The sequence below is a fragment of the Canis lupus genome, chromosome 14, assembly GCF_003254725.2.
Source record: "Canis lupus dingo isolate Sandy chromosome 14, ASM325472v2, whole genome shotgun sequence".
NCBI classification, from domain to species: Eukaryota; Metazoa; Chordata; class Mammalia; order Carnivora; family Canidae; genus Canis; species Canis lupus.
This window is the reverse complement of record NC_064256.1, coordinates 38,107,172-38,127,097: the sequence shown is the minus strand read 5'-3', so window position 1 is coordinate 38,127,097 and position 19,926 is coordinate 38,107,172. Positions and strand designations below refer to the sequence as shown.

Here is a 19,926-nt window from a genome sequence, read left to right as displayed (position 1 = left end):
TTTTTTTTTTTTCCAGGCAACTTACAGTCCTGAAGTTGCAGTCAAGTGAGAGAGAGAGAGAGCAAGGCTTTTCTCATTATATTACAGTGGAGGCCCCAGTGAGCAGTAGTTCAGGTTTCTAGAGATTTCCTGTCCCCAGCTTTGGGTTCAGTATCTCCAGTATGTGGGAAGTTTCATGCTTGAAATGGAGACTCTTGGTTGGTGGTGAGGAGCCTGCCCATGGGTGGCTGCTCCAGTTTCCAGCAGGCTGGTGTCTGGGGGAGCAGAAAGCTTGCTTGTCTGTTAACACGCACGTATTTAGTACTTTCTGTGTGCTGGGCCCAGTGGAGGTCTTGGAGGGAGAAGACGGAAAGGCTCAGGGCTTCAGGGATGGCCACGCTCAGCTGATTCTCATTCTGTCCCTTATTAGCTGTGTGCCTTTGGCTCACTGGCTCACGAGCCCATGAAATAAGGGGGACAATGACTTCACGATCCAGTTACGATGGCTCTAGTTGCAAAGAACCTCACATAAGGAGTCATCTTGAGGTGGGATCAGTGACCCTTGACCCAAATGAATGGTGGGTGGTTAATCCAGTGCCTCTGTGGGTCCACCCCTGTGGTAGCCTCCGTGCATTGCGGTCTCAGCAGTGTACCTCCCCTCTTGGTCCTCAACTGGCCGCACTGCAGGCAAGATCCAGAAGCAGAAAAGCGGTCTCTTCCTTGTACCTCTTTTTCGGAGGGAGGGAAAACACCTTGTGGGAGCCCTCAGCAGGTTTTCCTTAGGTCTCAGTGGCCCAGAATTGCCACAGTGGCCTATCTAACTCCAATCCCTGCGAAGAGCAAGGGAATTACCAGGACTGGCCGAGAGACCCCTCTGGCTGGCTGGGTCTCTCCCTGCCAATCCACCGGCACCAGGCTCTCAAGCCTGAACAAATGTGAGATGGGCAGCTAGTGGCGAAGCACACTCGGGGTGCCAGAACCTTCCAAGCCCTGAGGGCTGTACCTGGAGGGCAGCACAGACGCAGGGGAGGTGCTGCTTCCCCTGCCTTCCTCCCAGGGAGCATGCAGACTTGAAAGGGGAAATGCATGTCCTCTCCAGGAGGTAACCAGGCAGATGGAAGCAGCATTGGCTTCTGCATTTCAGGATTCTAGGGGGTGGTTGCCGCCCGCCACAGCGTTGGTGGGCTTTTTGCCGGCTAAGGCCGGGGGATGTTGGCTACCGAGAGAGAAGCAACCTCAGTTGCTCACGGGGCTGTTAGAAGAGCCAAGCTAAGCTTACCAGCAGCGTGCATAGACCTCTGCGAGCAGCCTCTTTCACTGCAGCTCTAGCTGATAAATCACAACTTTTTAGAAGAAATCCCTAAATTGCTAAAGCTTTAATCATCAGTATACATCTGTGTTCCTGTGGGTTAGTAATTCGTGCTTAATATTCTCGCAATAGGAGGCCAGCCACCATCTTCTGGCTCTTTTCGATGTCCCCCTCTCTGTTCCTGGGGGGATGCTGAAACCGGCTCTAGCCATCCCGCCCCGTTTCTCCAGGTGCCTCTGCACCCTGTGCCTCTTTGCTGTTTGTTTTCAGAGCAGTGGAGCAGAAAGAGCACTGGTCCAGGAGTCAGAAGCTGTGTGTCCCTTTAATGTAGTCCCAGTGGTTTATTTTTGCTTTTATTTCCCTTGCCTCGGGAGACATAGTTAGAAAAATGTTGCCACAGCCGATGTCAGAGACATTACTGCCTGTGCCCTCGTCTAGGATTTTCATGGTGTCAGGGCTCACATTTAGATCTTTAATCCATTTCGAGTTTATTTTTGTGCATGGTGTAAGGAAGCGGTCCAGTTTCCTTCTTCAGCATGTGGCTGTCCAGTTTCCCCAACACCATTTGTTGATTTCCCAATTTCATATTTCATTTCCCAATTTCATATTCTTTTCTGCTTTGTGGAAGATTAATTGACCATGTACTTGTGGGTTTATTTCTGGGTTTTCTATTCTGTTCTATTGATCTATGTGTCTATTTTTGTACCAGTACCATACTGTCTTGATGACTACAGCTTTGTAATAGAGCTTGCAGTCTGGAATGGTCTCCAGCTTTGCTTTCCTTTTTCACAATTGCTTTGGCTATTAGGGGTCCTGTGTGGTTCCCTATCCACCTGTGTGGTCCTGGAATTAAAATAAAATTATAGAAAAAAGAAGCTATGTGTCCTGATTCTGGCTGTGTCACTAGTGTGCCATGTGATTCAGGTGAGTCTGTAACCTGGGGGAGTGGGGGCAGGGGTGGGGCAAGGGGGAGGGTGGGGGAGGGAGGGATAGTCTCTGTTGCCTTCCCAGGCCTCTGGGACTAGCCAATCAGTTGTGGCTTTCTTGCTCCTCATTGCCTCAGGCCTAGACTCAGCTGTAGAATGCTTTTCCCTACAAGTAGGCAGCTGTTGCTAATGGGTTCATCTGGGGAGACAATCAAATGCATCCGGTTTTCCACCCCAGAACTAGTAAACCTGGGGCCTTTGCACTTTTATCATTTCTCTTTGGCAGACTCGATAAAAGCTGATGTTCCCTACTCTGTCCTGATGTTTCCTGCTTTTTGAGAGCGTTGTGAGAGGGCCAGGGGAAACCCTGTTCCTGTAGGACCTGTTATTATCAAGGGCTCTCACACGGGGGGTGGGGGGGGAGGGATATTGTGGCAACAGTGACTGCCTTGGTCTTGTTCACTGAGAAATCACCGGCATCTAGCCCAGTGCCTGGAATGTAATAGGATGGAGCTATTTGTGGAGTTGAATGGAGGAGTTTGGCGGGGTGGGGGAGGGTGGTCTGCATGAGAAAGCTTGCCCTCATTTCTGTAGGAGCTATCCTGGGGATGGCATTTGGAAAAGACACCTGGAAAAAAAAAAAAAAAAAAGGCACCTGGGTGGCTCAGTGGTTGGGCGTCTGCCTTCAGCTCGGGGCGTGATCCTGGGGTCCCAGGATCAAGTCCCATATCAGGCTCCTTGCATGGAGCCTGCTTCTCTCTCTGCCTCTCTCTGTGTGTCTCTCATGAATAAATAAATAAAATCTTAAAAAAAAAAAAAAGGAAAAGAAAGCTGCTTCCCTCCTCCTTTTGGATATTATTAGAGTTGTAAAAATCTTCTCTAGGATTTCTTCTCTATGAATTTGCATTTTGGCTTTAAAGCCTTAGAAAACGAATTTAAAGTAAAGCTCCAGCCTGGGAGAGGAGGCAGGTTCTTTGGGGCTGGGCCTAGGGAACGATTAGGTGCTTTGGGAATGGAGGTCTGGCTGCCTGCTGGCTGCCCTGGTCCCCAGCAGCGGCTGCCACCTGGCTGCTCTCCCCTCTCAGCCAACCCCCCTTCTGCACCTGTAGAGTCATTTATTACTTGCTTTGAGGGTCCACCTCCTGGCTGAGCGCTCACCTCCTGAAGCCCCCTGAGAGTTGTGGGCATGTCTTTGACCTGTCTGGAAAGGGTTCTTGTCATGGCTTTCCTGCCAGGAGTGGAAGCAAAGAAATGGGCACAGTGTGGTCACTGTGTATAAGGCCTCACTAAACAGAAGCCTCATAGCCAATTCTCAGTTTCCAGGTGGGCAAACTGAGGCTCAGAGGAGGTGGGAACCCAACAGGTAGGAGATAAAGCTGGGGACGAGGTCTAGAAGGACAGCAGTGTTTCTGTGACATGGAGCGGCCAGGTACACACAAGTAGGATGATCCTGGGGTGCCTGTGGGGCTCAGTTGGTTAAGTGTCTGACTCTCGATTTTCAGTTCAGGTCATGATCTTGGGGTCGTGAGAAGGAGCCCTGAGTGGGGCTCTGCGCTCAGCGTGGAGCCTGCTTGAGGTTCTCTCTATCTCATTTCTTCTGCTCCTCCCTGGCTTATGCGTGTTCTCCTCTCTCTCTCAAAATAAATAAATAAATCTTTAAAAAGAAGTAGAATGATCCCACAGGAGAGTGTGGGCTAAGGGGGGGGGGGCATCCAGCAAGTGCACTGGGTGAGGAACAGGCACTTTCTTCCCATTTACTGTTACTTCCTTCACTCGCCTCCAGGTGTGTTTCTTGGGGTCTAGCCCTTTAAGATGGGTTATATGCTGTCTCCATCCTGGTGGCCTCTGTTCTTGCTTTCATACTGCTGTCCCCGGGAAGAGGAAGGCACCTTGGGCCGTCCTTAAAAATATGTGTGAAGAGGACAAAGAACATCTGGCTGTTCATATGGGAGAGCTTCTGTCTCCTTCCTCTGTCTATGGACATTGATCCCTGGCCGGACTGGGGAAGAGACCATTGTTGTTGTTGTTTTTTACGTTGAGGTATAATTGACACATCACATCATATTAGTTTCAGTTGTATAATGTAATGATTCAATATTTGTATACCTTGCTAAATGATCACTATCGTAAGTGTAGTTAACATCTGTCACCGTAATGAATTACAAATATTTTCTCATGCTGAGAACATTTAAGATTTATTCTTCTAGTAACTTTCAGATATAGTGGTCCCCCATTTCCCATGGGGGATATGTTCCAAGACCCCAGTGGATGCCTGAAACCATAGATAATACCTTACTCTGTGTATGGTACATTTTTTTCATATATATTTATATATGTACATACATACACCTATGATAAAGTTTTAATTTACAAATTAAGCATAGTAGGAGAGTAACAAGAATAATAATAAAGTAGGATAATTCTAACAGTGTACTGTAATAAAAGTTATAAGAATGTGGTCTCTCTCTCTCTCAAAATATCTTATATACCATGCTCGCCCTTCTGATGTGAGATGGTAAAATGCCTATGTGATGAGATGAGGGAAGGTGAATGATGTTGATGCTGTGACGTAGCATAAGGCTATTCTTGACCTGATGATTCATCAAAAGGAGGAACCTCTGCTTCCAGACCATGGTTGACTATAGGTAATTGAGACCATACATAAGGGGTGGCTACTGTGCAGTATTATTAACTGGAGTCACCATGCTGTACGTTACATCTTCATGACTTATTTATAACTGCAATTTTGTACTTTTGACCCACTTCACCCATTTTATCTACCCCCCCACCCCCCGCCAAACCCGCATGTTTGGCAACCACCAATCTGTTCTCTGTATCTATGAGTTCTGTTGTTTATTTGTTTTTCTGAATTCCATATATGTGATCATACTGTATTTGTCTGAGTCTGACATTTTTCACTTAGCACCATATCCTTAAAGTCCGTTGTTTGCAAATGGCAAGATTTAATTCTTTTTTATGGCTGGATAAAATTTCATTGTATGTACATACCACATTTTCTTCATCCACTTGTTCATTGATGAATGCATAGGTTATTTCTAAATCTTGACTATTGTAAATGATGCTGCATTGGGTGTGGGGGTGGATGTATCTTCTCAAGCAAGTGTTTTTGTTTTCTTTAGATAAATACTCAGAAGTGGAATTGCTGGATTATATGGTAGTTCTATTGTTAAATTTTTGAGAAATCTCCATATTTTTTCCTAGTGGCCGCACTGATTTACATTCTTACCCACAGCGCACAAAGGTTCTCTTCACATCCTCACCAACACTTGTTACTTCTTGTCTTTCTGAAAATAGCCATTCTAACAGGTGTCAGGTGATATCTCGTGGTTTTGATTTGCATTTCCCTGATGATGAGTGATGTTGAGCACTTTTGCATGTATGCATTGGCCATCAGTGTATTTCTTTGAAAAAATGTCTATTCAGATCCTCTGCCCCATTTTTATTTGGATTGTTTTTATGCTATTGACTTTTATGAATTCCTTATATATTTTGAATATTAACCCCTTATCAGGTATATGATTTATAAATGTCGTCTCCCATTCAGTAGGCTGTCTTTTCATTTTGTTGATGGTTTGCTTTGTTGTGCAGAAGTGTTTTAGTTTGATATCGTCCTACTTGTTTTTACTTTCATTGCTTTTGCTTTCATTTTTGCTTTTAGAGTCAGGTTAAAAAAAATCATTGCCAAGACCAATGTTAAGGAACTTACTACTTATGCTTTCCTTTAAGAGTTTTATAGTTTCAGATGTAACATTCAAGTCTTTAATCCATTTTGAGTTAATTTTTGAGGATGGTATAAGATAATGGTTCCGTTTTGTTCTTTTACATGTGGTTGTTCAGGTTTCTCATCACTATTATTCTATATACTATAGTACTTTCTCCATTGTATGTTCTTGGCTCCTTAGTCATAAACTAACTCACCATACGTGCATGGGCTTATTGCTGTGATCTCTGTCTGTTCCAGTGATCTATGTGTATGATTTTATGCCAATACCATACTGTTTTGATTCCATAGTTTTGTAATACAGTTTGAAATAAGAGAGTATGATGACTCTAGCTTTGTTCTTTTTTCTAAAGATTGCTTTGACTATTAGGGTCTTTTGTGGTTCCATATAAATTTTAGGATTGTTCTATTTTTGTGAAAAATACCATTGTGATTTTAATACAATTACATTGAATCCATTGATTGTTTGGATTGTATGGAAATTTTAACAGTATTAATGATTCCAATCCATGAGCAAAGACTATCTTTTCATTTATTTGTGTCTTCATTTTCTTTTATCTGTATCCTGTAGTTTTCAGTGTATAGGCCTTTCACCTCCTTGGTTAAATTTATTCCTAGGAATTTGATTCTTTTTGATATAATTATAAATGGTATTGCTTTCTTAATTTCTCTTTTGATTGTTTCCTAATACAAAGAAATGCAACAGATTTTTATATATTGCTTTTGTGTCTTGCAACTTTATTGAATTTGTTTATTCTAATACTTTTTGGGTGGAGTGTTCAGGGTTTGATATATGTAAAATCATGTCATATGCAAATAGTGAGTTTTTCTTTTCTGATTTGGATGTGCTTTATTTCCTTTTCTTGCCAAATTGCTCCAGCTCTTGATCTTAGAGGAAAACGTTTCACATTTTCACTGTTGAGTATGATGTTAGCTGTGGGCTTGTCATATATGGCCTTATTATATTGAGGTATGTTCCTTCTATACTTACTTTGTTGAGAGTTTTTATCATAAATGGGTGTTGAATTTTCTGCCTTTTCTGCATCTATTGAGATGGTCATATGATTTTTATCCTTCATTTTGTTAATATGGTATATTAGTACACTGATTAGTGGATGTCAAATCAGCCTTGAATCCCTGGAGTAAATCCCAGTTGATCATGGTGTATTCTCCTTTTAATACATGGTTGAATTTGACTTGCTAATATTTTGTTGAGGATTTTGTGTCTGTATTCATCAGGGATATTGACCTATAGCTTGCTTTTTTTGTGGACTCTTTGGTTTTTGTATTATGGTAATGCTGGTCTCATAAAAGGAGTCGGAAGCATTACTCTTCTACTTTTTGGAGGGATTTTTGAGAAGGATTAATTAATTGTTTTTTGAATATTTGGTGGAATTCACCCTGGGCTGTCTGGTCCTGGGCTTTTGTTTGTTGGGAAGTTTTTAATCACTGATTAGATCTCCTTACTAGTAATAGGTGTGTTCAGATTTTCTATTTCTTGATTTAGTCCTGGTAGAGGAGGGAGATTTATTCCAACCATGCCTTTTAGAATTTATGTGAGAACTTATTCATTTATCCATCACCTGGGTGGATAGCATAGGCATAGGGAACAATAAAAGGAGCAGGGTACTCGGTCCTCTAGGAATTTATAATTTGAGAGTCTTTTTTTAACAATAAAATTTTAATAAGGATTTTATTTATTTGAGAGAGAGCATGAGGGGGGAGGAGGGGCAGAAAGGGAGGGAGAGGGAGAAGGGGTGAAGCAGGTTCCCCACTGAGCAGGGAGCCTAATGTAGGGCATGATCCCAGGACCCTGGGATCATGACCTGATCTGAAGGCAGGCACTTAACCTACTGCTCACATGGTTTAAATGTCAACAATCGAAAGAAAAAAGATGAATAATCTCCTATCCCTGATCTTTCAGTCATCTAGTTCCCCACTCAAGAGGTAACTACTGTGAATAGTGTCTTTCTGAAGACATGCTGTCCATGTCGTTGAGTGGCTCTTGACAGGGCCCAGGGAGGTGGAGCTAATCAGGGTAACCCAGGGAAGATTCTTCTAAGGGCACATGGCTGCAGCCATCAGGCGATGGGGGTCAGGGAGGATGGGCAGGCAAGATATTTTGAAAAAGATTCCTGGAGGGCTTGGGTATAATCCTTGCTTCCAAACCCAGCTGTGGGTCTAGCTAGATAGGCAAGACATTTACACATGGGAATGGATATAGTAGTACAAGATTTCAGTAGAAATGAAGGTCAAATTCCTGGTACAGCCAGACGGTGCCCCCACCCAGAGGAGCAAGATAGGAGCAGCGGGTCTCCATCACTGGCCGGGGCTTTAAGAAAGGTTACTATCTTCAACCTGTCTGGGCCTCCTGGTTCCTCACCTATGAAACCTCTAATCTAGGGTTTTAAACTTTTTTTCTTTGAAGCCCAGTAGCAGTCTGAAGGAACCCATAGTCTTCTTTAAACATGCAGGATTATAAATGTAAATAAATTACACTGATATACAGTGGTTTCCCCCCTTGGGGGCCGCAGAGTAGTCCGATGGCACAGAGACTCTTGCTCTGAGGAGAGCTAGGGCCAGATTCTGGCTCCCATGGGCTGTTCTGCATCTCGACACTGCTTGGGGCCTGGTGGTGTTCAACCAAGAGAAGGGGGTTCCCTCTGAGGTTGCTTTGAAAAGAGTCAAATGAACAACCCCATTTCCCCCATAATTAGCTTCCCCTCTGTCTACACTAGATCTGCTTTCCTAGCTGAAGATGAGTAGGTCTGTCTGGTGTTTGATTTCCAAAAGGTGGCAGCACTGTTCTGGGCAACAGAATCCCAGGCACCTGGGTGGGGAGTGCCTGCCCTCACAGCCTGGCTTCTGTAGCCCAGTGGAGAATTTTGGAGTCAGCCTGCCTGGTCTTACCTGTGTTACTGTCTCCTCCCCAGTTGCCTTGGAGATGCACCAAGCCTGCCGAGCTTCTGTTCCCGGCCTGTGGTGGGGCCACTCTGAGGGCTGCTGGGCCTCACAGGCACATGTCTCAGGATAGGCCTGCCAGCAGATGCAAAAGAAAGTCATGTTCCTGCAGTTGACTTTTTTCCCCTCCTCCTTTTGGTGTTTGGCATGAGGGTTCTGGAGGGTGGTCAGTGTTTTGAGCAATGCAGTCTTGGCTGGCTTAGGCCAAATTTTTTCTTTTCAAATAATTTAACATTGGCTAGGACAGCATCAAGTATTTGTTTAAGGTACGGAGAAGTGCAATGAGATCCAGTGTGGGGGAGTCCCTTCAGACTCCTCAGGGTGTCTTCAGTTGTCCCTCTGCCATGGGTTCTGGGGGCTGTAAGCTGCTTCTGATATGTGCGTTCACATGGCTACAGTCAATACCTGAGCATAATTGAAGCAGTCGAGTTTCAAGAATCTATTAGAAGCTGTAATTGCCTTCAGTAGACGAAGAGCTTCAGAAGGGCCTGGTTCAAATGTCCATTCTGCCTGCTGGATACACTGGCTCTCCTCTTCAGTCAGTGCCTCTAGAACCCAAATACAATCTCCGGGAGACTGACATCTACATCTCATTCTCTACACCGCCCCGCTAGTCCTCCGCTTCCTCCATCTTCTCTGTGTTCTCTCTTCTACACAGGGATCCATACAGACACATTTGCACATTTGTTAAGGCAAAGAAGGGAAAAAACCCAACAATATTATTCATCCATTTATTACCAAATTATATATTGTACCCTTGCTATGTACTAGGCACTGTCCAGAGATGAACCGTTATTAAGATGGGCACAGTCCCTATTCCATGGAGTTTATAGTCTAGAGGGAGGAGACGGACAATGTACAAATGAGCAAATGTGCTAGAAAAGTATTGGGTGTAAATATGCTCTCCAGATAAATGGTCTTAGGTTGTGATAGAGTTGTCACTCTACACAGGGTGAGCAGGGAATGCCTGCCACCTGGAAGACATGACTATTGTCAGCAAGATATGGCATCAAGGCCATGGGGTGGGCAAGCACCTGTTGTGTTTAAGGCATAGAGAGAAAGCTGGAAGTGGGGTTGACAGAGGCAGGGGCCAGGTCATAAGGTGTGATGTAGTCTTTGAAGGTTTCTAAGCAAGTGAGTAAAAAAGTACCACTAAGCCAATTAAATGGACTCATAATTCCCATCAAGTGCACCCATTGGGGCTTTTTTGAGGGACCTCAGCAAAGGATACCAGAAGGTAGCTGGAGCCAGCTGGAGTTTGTGTGATATTCAGCTGTGTGCTCACTGCATGTTATTTCATCGAGACCCTTCAACAGCTCCATTGTTACCATCCGTTTATCCATAAGAAAAGCAAGGTACAGAGGTGGAATAATTCACCCAGCTGGAGAGGCGGACTTGAGATTCAAACCCAGTGGGCAAGCTCCAAGCCCCCAATTCATATGCCTTCCTGGAATTGGACCCTTGGACAGCTTTTTTATTGTTGTTGTCAACTTATTTTTATTACTTATTTTTTTTAACCCACGATTTATTTATTTATTTATTTATTTAGTAACTCTACACCCACGGTGGGGCTCAAACTCATGACCCCATCGTCAAGAGTTGCATGTTTCTCCGACTGAGCCAGCCAGGTGCCTCATATTACTATTTAATATGTGTGAAACGTTGTTATAATTTGCATTTTTTTGAACACTATGAGATGGAACAGTTTTTCCTGTGTCTATTTTTTAAAATTGTGATAAAAATATATAACATACAATCTGTCATTTTAACCACTTTTAAGTGTACAGTTCAGCGGCACAAAGTACATTCACACTTTCTTGCAACCATCACCACCATCCATTTCTAGAACTTTTTTGTCACCTCCAAACGTGTAGCCATCAAACAAGAGCTATTCATTCCTCCTCCCCTAAGCTCCTGGTAACTTTTTTTTTTTTTTTAATTTTTTATTTATTTATGAGAGTCACAGAGAGAGAGAGAGAGGCAGAGACACAGGCAGAGGGAGAAGCAGGCTCCATGCACCGGGAGCCCGACGTGGGATTCGATCCCGGGTCTCCAGGATCGTGCCCTGGGCCAAAGGCAGGCGCCAAACCGCTGCGCCACCTAGGGATCCCATCTCCTGGTAACTTTGAATCTAATTTGTCATTATAATTTTTCCTAGTCTAAACACTTCATATAAGTACGACCACCCAATATGTATCCTTTTTGCCTGGCTTATTTGACTTAACACCTGTCTTCAGCGTTCGTTCATGAGGCAGCAGGCATCAGAACATTATTCTTTTTTATGGTTGAATAATGCCCCATTGTGTATACATAGCACATTTTGTCTGTCTTTCCGTTAATGGAGTTTTCACCTGGGGGCAGCTTTTCACACAGAGACAAGGCCTTACAACTACTCACTCCTGTTCTGGAGATACTTCCCGAACCCTGGCAAATCTGTATTTGTCTTGGGTCAGGAGTCACCCTCCACTGTGTGTGGTTAGGGGTGCTGCTGAGTTTCTTAAGATAACGAGCTTCAGACTATATTTAAAAAGTTCAAGTGATGGGGAGCCTGGCTCAGTCAGTTGAGTACCTGATTCTTGATTTCAGCTCAGGTCATGATCTCAGGGTCATGAGATTAAGCCCTGCATCAGGCTCTGTGCTTAGTGGGGAGTCAGCTTGTCCCTCTCCCTCTGCTCCTCCCCTACTCACTCTCTTTCTCTCTCTCTCTAATGAATAAAATCTTAAAAAAAAAAAAAAAACTCAAGAGGAATGCTATAACTGTTCTTGTGCCAATACCAACTCTAATTAGGTTCTTTCCCTGTCCGTTCCATAGATGGATAGTGTCAGAGAGCGCCACAGGAGTTATTTCATTGTTTACTTCTAAGCATGAAATCATCTGCTGTAGGTGGAAATTTAGCTTGTTCTTGAAATTCTCCAGAGTAGCCACACAGGAACCCCAAGTCTGTGTGGGGGGCCAGATCTATCTTCAGTGTCCTCATCTGTAAAATCACATTAAACTCCTTCTAAGGGACTATATATCCTTCCCAAACAGAGAGGTTAAGATACTCCCTTCTAATTCTGCCCTGGTCTCTTCCTTGCTACTTAGTCATTAAGCCTTCGCCTCTCTCCTCTCACCATTCCCCCACAGCAATCCCACATTACAGTGATGAGATGACAAAGCCGACTTTCAGGGTGCAAGGCCCAGGGACGCAGCTCCCTCACTTGCTGGGTTGCTATATGATGGGGGCCCCTTCCCCTCCCAGCAGCCTTTCTCTGATGCCTGGAAGTGCTGGTGGCCTTGGGAAGTTTGATTTATGTCTTTTTGCGTGAACTGCCCCCTCTCTCATCACCAGGAAATCAACGGTGCTGGCGGCTACCTGTTTGCTCAGCTGCCAGCTGCCAGAGAGGAGAAAATCCACACCGCCTCAATGTCCCCTGAGGCACTAAGCTGCTCACGGCTAGTTTTCTTTTTCAGAGCGATAAATCTGAGCAATCCAGTGCTGCAGCAGGTGCTGGAGAGGAAGAATGAGGTCCTGTGTGTCCTGACACAGAAGATAGTGACGACCCAGCAGTGCGTGATATCGGAGCACGTTCAGATTGAGGAGAAGTGTGGCGGCATAGTGGGGATCCAGACCAAGACCGTGCAGGTGTGCGTGCCCAGGGCACAGGCGTGGGCTCAGCGGGCTCTCTGGTCCCAGTCATTGTGGCCAGGGTCAGGGGCTGCTTTGGGTGGTGTCTTCGTTTGTCAGGACCCTTCTGTAGTGAGCTAATAGAAACCCAACTCAAACTGGCTTAAGCGAGATATAATCTATTGGCGCCTGTAACTGAAACACTCCGAGTAGTTCTGGCTTCAGTCACTTTTAGATCCCAAATTTGGAAAACTGGCGTGTGCTGCCTTCCTGGGGGTGGATTCCCTCTCAGGTAGGCATCCTCCCTGTGGTGCAGCAGCTCCATGCTTTCATGCCACCTGCTGCCACCCCAGGGGAAAGTGTGCTCAGGGTTGGCTCCCACCGGACCCTCCCTGGTTGCACCCATTCCTGAAGCAGACCCAGGACTAGGGCAATAGGACCAGAATGGCCACCCAGCTTGGGACAGGTGCCTTCCCAAAAGAAAATGCGGCAAAGGAGCACTGGCCATGTCAATGTTCAGGTAACTGCCGGAGCCCCTCAGAGCCAGGGGTCTCAAAATGATTACTTTGGAATCAACTGCCTCAAATCCTTTGTGAATGGAGTGATGGGAGGTAGAGAGCAGTATATGTGTCTATATACACATAGACAGATGCTTCTGGATTAAAATAGTCTTACCAGGTTAATCCCTGAGCCAGTACTAAGCTTCTGTGGAACAGGAGGCTACCAACCCCAAACCGCTCCACAGCTTGCCCTGGTGCCTGATGTCCTATTCTTAGACATTTGCTCCCTGGGGGAAATTTTGGCATTTGTTAGAGGACCTGGGAAAGTTGTATTTGGAAGGAGGTGGAGACAGAGTCTGGTGTGGAGCAGGACTCTCACTGGGGCAGTGATGAGGGAGGTGCCCGACGAGAGGTGGCTGTGGTCAGCCTTGCCAGTATTTCTGCCCATGGTGACCCTCACCACAGGCCTGGCCCCTGCCTGGGAATCCGGAGGCTGGCTGTCCTTATACAAACCAGGATCAAGTTGCTACAAGGGGTCTCTGATCTCCAGTGTTTAGGCAACGATCATCTCCCCAGGCCATCATGGGAAGAGGTCATGTTTGTAACAGTGTTGGAAGGAGAGAGCTTTAGTGTTTGACCGCTTGGCATTTCCGGTAATCCTTCTCTTGTCCTTACCTCTCTTCCCTCCTTCCCTGGCTCTAGGTTTGTTTGACTGCACAGTGTGCCGTCCACAGGAGTCTGGAATGATGCCCTTTTGGGGGCTCCTCACTGTTAAGCTAGGTTCTTCCAGTCAGGCTTTGAAATTGTCCAGATTTTCATCATTGTCCAGGATGTAGGAGTGGTTACCCTAATCCTCCGTGAGGGAAGTGGGAAGTTATCTTACATACCTTCTTTATTCAGTGCCATAGACCTAGCCTGTCTCCCACACTCTGGAATCTCATTTTGTGTACCCACAAAAGTTTGCTCATTTACTTTTCAATATCTGCACTACATCATGAGGCCCACAAGGATTGAATCCTTACCTACTTTGCTGGCCAGCTTCTCTTTTTCACTTGGTTCCTTGGGCATTGGCTGAATGCCTCTCGTGTGCAAAGCCCGAGGCCGGCCACAGTGGGGAGGCAGAGAGAATCCTGGGGGAGTCTGAGCATACAGGTGAATGCATGTGCTCTTATTCACAGGTGTCCGCAAAGGAGGATGGGAACATCACCAAGGATACCAACGTAGCGCTGGAGATCCCAGCTTCCACCACCATCGCCTATGGCATCATTGAGTTGTATGTGAAACTGGATGGCCAATTTGGTGAGTGCTGCCTCCCGCTCTGGGTATTAGAGGAAGGAGATGGGAAGTGTGGGGGTGTCCCATGACAAGTGAGGCAGGTGGGGTGCATTGGGAGGGCATCAGTGTGGGTCAACTTTCACCAGCGTGGCACAGGGTCTGCAACGTGGTCTCTGCTGTCAGACAGACTGGGTATCAGTGCTTGGTGTCCTAGGAGGCCTCAAGCAAGTTGTGGATGAGCCTTAACGCCCCATCTCTGGAAGGAGAAAGACATTCCCTCACAAGCCGCAGTCAGGATTAAATGGGATGAGCACGTGAAGTACCTGGCACAGTGGTTGTTTATTAAGTTACGCTGTCTGCGTCAGCCCTTAATCATACTGTCAGCAGCAGCATCTCACCTTCCTTCCCCAACCAATATGAAGCCAAAAACACAGTACTTGACCTTGCTCTGCTGATCACCAGTGTTCAGAGCTGGGAGATCCTGGTCATTGCATCATTTGAAGAACATGAGGGCTTTAGCTTCGCTCCTGTCTGCTGATCTTAGATGCTCATGGCCCCTCCCTCATGCTCATCCTGAGAAGAGGTTGTGTTGAGCCCATGAAAACTGTTGACCACTTCTGGGGGACATGAATGAATAAATGTAACATAATGATTGACTTTTTAAGGTATGGTAATGTCATAGTTATGTTTATAAAGACTCTGTTTTTAGAGATTTATACTGAAGTCTTCACAGATGAAATGGTAACACGTTTGTGGTTCGATTCAGAAATAATCTGGGTGGTGTAAGGAGTGGGTGCATGGGGTCCACAGAGGGAAAGAACAATCACTGAAGCTGGTCGGTGGGTACGTGGGGGTTCATTATACTACTCTAGTCTTGTGCCATTTCACATCTTCCATAATGAAAGAGTTTTAGGGACGCCTGGGTGGCTCAGTGGTTGAGTGTCTGCCTTTGGCTCAGGGCATGATCCCGATCCTGGGATCGAGTCCCCCATCAGGCTCCCCTCAAGGAGCCTACTTCTCCCTCTGCCTGTGTCTTTGCCTCTCTTGGTCTCTCATGAATAAATAAAATCTAAAAAAAAAAAAAGTTTCAAAAAGTGTGCCATAATAGGCCATTCACGTGTCCATTGCAGTCTCCTGCTTTTCTCCCATTTGTTCTCTGTAAGATTAGGGAGGAAGAAGTTCCCCAGGAGTCAGCCTTTTATGTGTACTTGGCCCACTCGAGGTAACATGCCGTTGAGCTACAACTACAGGTACTCAGAACGTGCACCGTCCCTACAGTCACACGCTCCTGGGAGTGTAGGAGCCAAAGAAGACACATGGGAGGCAGGGGAGGCAGTGGCAGAGACTCCACAGCCTCTTTCATTTCACACATGGAACAGCCTCCATTCCAGGGAGGTGACCAAGGATGAGGGGGTTAGTTTTAAGAAGCTGGTCTAGAGAGGTTAGTCAGGGACACATGAAATGCCAGGAATACCCAGAATCATGACATACAGGCTTTTGCTTGGCCTGGTGTTTGTGTGTTCTCGTTGGCATTTTTATTATTTTACTCTGTCTCTTCGGAAGACTTTGTCTACTGAACAAACTGCGTTAAGATGATTAAGTTGTCCCTCTTGTTTTTGCTGTCGGCATGTTGCTCCATGCACTCACAGGACTCCAGCCTAAAGCGTTGGGGCCTGGCTAACCTGCCCAGAAGGGCTGGCACTTTCATAAGCGTCTTGAAAGCTGGGCCCGACCCTGAGGCTGCCCGTGAGTGCTCTGAGGACCTTTGGACCAGGCCGCCTCTCTAGGCTGTCTCTCTGAGGAGGTCCTGCCCTGCTTTCAGCCCCGTTGGGGCACCTGTTGCTCTCCTGGGAAGCCTCCCTTTTCTCCACAGGGTTGGAAACACCTAGCCTCGTCTGGTGTGGCTCTCCCGTTTGCATTTCAATGTCAAGCCTTTTATCTTGGCTGGCTTCTGCCTTCTTTGAAATAAACTTCTCTTTGTGCTGTGGAGAGGTGCCCAGGGGGAATTCTGGGGCCCTCTCGGCTCACTTCGCATGCCCTGACCCAGGAAGCCCTGCTCCGTGGCTCTTTCCCACTGACAACTACCAAGCCTGTGCAGCCTGGCGGACAGGCTGACATTGTATGTGACTTGCTGCCTGATTTTTTTTTAAAGACTTTATTTTTTCATTCATGAGAAACACAGAGAGAGAGAGGCAGAGACACAGGCAGAGGAAGAAGCAGGCCCCATGCAGGGAGCCTGGTGTGGGATTCGATCCCGGGTCTCCAGTCTCACGCCCAGGGCCAAAGGCAGGGGCTAAACCGCTGAGCCACCCAGGGATCCCCACACTGCCTGATTTTTAAGCCAGTTCTGCGACTTTTCCTTTTTGCCATCTGTGTTTTCTGTTGCTCTTGCCACAGAGTACTCTGATCTGGCTTCATAAACAGACATGCAGGGGCCAGAGGGGGCCCTTAAGAGGCTGCCTTCCGGCCTTCTGGGAGGATCCTGTGTGTCCTCTGAAACTCTAAGCAGGCGCTGACTCCCTTTGTATCCCTGGGGGGAGGCACCTGTGCAGCCTGTCCTCCCCAAGAGATTCTCTCGGCCGTGCCCCCTTCCTCACCAACAGCCCCTCCCTTGCATAGCCAATCAGAAGCATCATTTTATGGTCTCGAACTTTAGCCTTGTGCTTTGTATAATTAGGCATAAGGCCAGTGTCCTTTCCGCGTGTACCCCCCTGATTGGAGCCCCGTGGCTAGGAGCCCGCGCTCCCCGCCCTGCCTGCGTCTGTGCACCTCGGCAGGTGTACTGGCCCTGACGGCATCTGCCTACTGAGTCCTGCCGCAAACTCTTTTTTTTTTAATTAAAAAAAATTTTTTTTTTTTCTGCCGCACACTCTTAATTGGCTCCCCTGCTTCTCGGAATCTTTCCCCATCTGTTCTGTTCTAGCACTGTAGCCACTGTGATTATTTAAAAATAAAAATGTGGTCAATTCACACACCTGCTTAAACACCCTTCGGAGGCTCCCTGTGTCCCAAGATAAAGCTTGCCCCAGCATTTGTCCGGCCTTCCTTCTAGTCTCCAGATGCCGCTGCTCTAGCCAAGACCCTGTTCTTGGTCTTACCCAGAGTTCCAGGACTACCTGCATGCTCTCTGCCTCTTCGCCTTGCTAATTCCTACCAAAACTTTAGGGGGTTCCTTAGACACTGCTTTATCCCAGAATCCTTTTCTAGTTCTCTCTCTGCATTTGCTACGGTCTCTGGCTTTAGGGACCTGACCACCTCCTCCAACAGCACTTGTGACCTCTGTCCCCACTTACACTTATTGTCCAGGCCTGGACTGTAGTCCTTTTGTGTCACTGGCCCCTAGCACAGTGCCTGACACTGAAAAGAATGAAAGAACTGGCAGTGTCTTCAGGGGCCTGTGCATGTATATGGGCAAGAGTGGTGCTGGTGCCATAGGCTCCTGAAATACCAGTTGGGGGCCCTGTGCAGCTCTCGGCAGGACTTGAGACTATGTTAATAGTCATGGTGGCTGCTCTGGGGGAGCAAAGGTATTACCTCAGGGCTGGTTCACGTTTATCTGCCTCAGTGCCTGGTGGAAAGGGCAAAGCCAGCCACGGGTGCCCTGGGTGCCCAGTGAGTGTGGGTCATAGGTGAGTAAATGAAGGGTTGTTTCATTGGTCTTTAGATAGCTATTCGATCTTTTACATCATTAGTGCCTACAAGAAAATAAAAATATGTGCTAATCCTCATGCCTTCCACATTTTTATTCCATAGCCTGTGCTTAAGTACACAAATCATTAAATAGAAGTATAAAAAGAACCCCAATTCACGAGTTCTCTTACTGTTTTGGCTTATTAAGGACATAATAACTATTGCATAATAATTGTTACCTTTTGGATTCTTAAATATGGAAGTATTTAAGGAAACATTTTATTTTTTTATATTATAGAAAAATTTCATACATGTTCAAAAGGAGAGATAATAATATAATGAACTCCCGTGTACCTACCATCCAGCTTTAATAACTAGGGTGATTCATACTTCATCTATAACTTTACCACCTCACCCATCTCACTCAGTTATTTCGAAACAAATCCTAGGCATTATATTGCTCGGTCTGTAAATAGTTCAGTATATCTAAAGATAAGGCTTTTTAAAAAAGACTAGTTTTGCCTTCATATAGATTCATGGAGAACATCTTCATCTGTGTCTAGCTTTTTTCACTTGACATGTTTGGAAGATTCATTCATACAACTGCTAAAGTCAGAAGTTCATTTTTTATTGCGTATTATTTGCTAATGAAGAAAAGTTAATATTTTAAAAATACAACCACACACCACTTGTATACTTAAATATATTGTCAATAATACTTTAATGTTATCAGTTCAGTCAAGTCAAATTAATCAAATTTCATTTTTTTTTGTTTCCTACATTGTGAGTTGTGTAAGATTTGGTTTTGTTAAAAGGAAACCCCCAGGCACCAAATGGTGTCACTTCAGAATTTATTTAGTTGAATTTTTGTTATTTAATAGTTTGTTCAGATCAGGCTAAGGGAATACTTAATGTTTGAAAGATTGCTTCCTACCTCTTCAGAGAGAACACACTGGAGAGCTTTATGTTGAGAACAACCATTTCTCCTTAATTTGTAGCAAGGGGCTGAGTTTTCGTCAAATAGCATAACGTGTAGGAAGTGGGTTTATGGGGTCAAAGAGTGCATGTGTACCCCACCCCTCTCCCTTGTTAGGTAAATCTGGGTCTGAGGTGTGCCAGCAAGGCCCAGTTAACCCTGTGCCGGCTTGTCCTTTTCTCCCACATTACAGAATTATGCCTCCTACAAGGGAAGCATGGTGGCTTTGAACTCGAGAGAAGTGACTCTGTCTTCCTGGACCATCTGCCTTTTCGAGAGTTTGCATACGGGGACATGCCAGATGCTGGGCAGGGATCATCTGCCCTGGATTGGCCGTTGGATGTTTTAAAACAAGGTATTGCCTGCAGGGTGAGGTGTGGTGAGCTGATGGCTACTCGAGCACTGCGGTGCAAGAGGTGATGTGGCCTTCATGAGCCATGACTCCTTAGAGATGTAATAGAGGACATTTGAGAACCGAGTTGGACCTCAGAGGACCAGTGCCTCCAAGTTGGACCTCATGCACTCAGCAGGACTCACCTCAGTGGCATCTCAGGGAACCTCACGTCTTAGGTGCCATGTTTTGAGGAAGAGATAGATGACTGAGGAATGAGAGGGCATTTTCTTTCATTTCAACCATAGAAGCCTTGCTGACTATTAAAAAATAATTGGTCAGCAACAGAGAGAGAACCCAAAATTTGCATCTGTTTCATTATATTCCAGCCTTCACTGCCAACACAGGCAAGGCTTTGTCAGCCTTACAGAACTCTTTCTTGGGGGCTCTTTATGCACATGGCTTGAAGCCCTGCGGTGCCATGGTGTGACTTACCGGCAGCAACTCCTTTTATTCCCCATGGTATTTTGTGTTTTAAAAAGTTGGCTTTTCTTGTGGTGGCATGGGCAGGGTGTGGAGTGCAGTATGCGGCAGAAGAGGAAATGGGCAAGGAAAAGGTGAAACACAGAATCGGTAGGAGCTAAGAGCTAGTTCAGAATATGGTCTGGCTGGCAGGATAAGAAGATTCT

General features: G+C 45.8%; 1 protein-coding gene across 3 annotated transcripts in view; it reads left to right on the top strand.

Annotated features, from left to right (window-relative positions):
* The window catches only part of GSDME (gasdermin E), a 75,260-nt gene that overhangs the window by 31,408 nt on the left and 23,926 nt on the right, over positions 1–19,926 (top strand). For all 3 annotated transcript variants that reach the window (XR_003143032.3, XM_025464404.3, XM_025464403.3), the window contains exons 4-6: positions 12,372–12,543; positions 14,204–14,324; positions 19,100–19,261. Coding sequence is in view for 2 of the 3 variants with exons in the window: in XM_025464404.3 (XP_025320189.1) it covers positions 12,372–12,543; positions 14,204–14,324; positions 19,100–19,261 (455 nt within the window). In the remaining variant the exon portion in view is untranslated. The remainder of the gene's footprint in view (positions 1–12,371; positions 12,544–14,203; positions 14,325–19,099; positions 19,262–19,926) is intronic.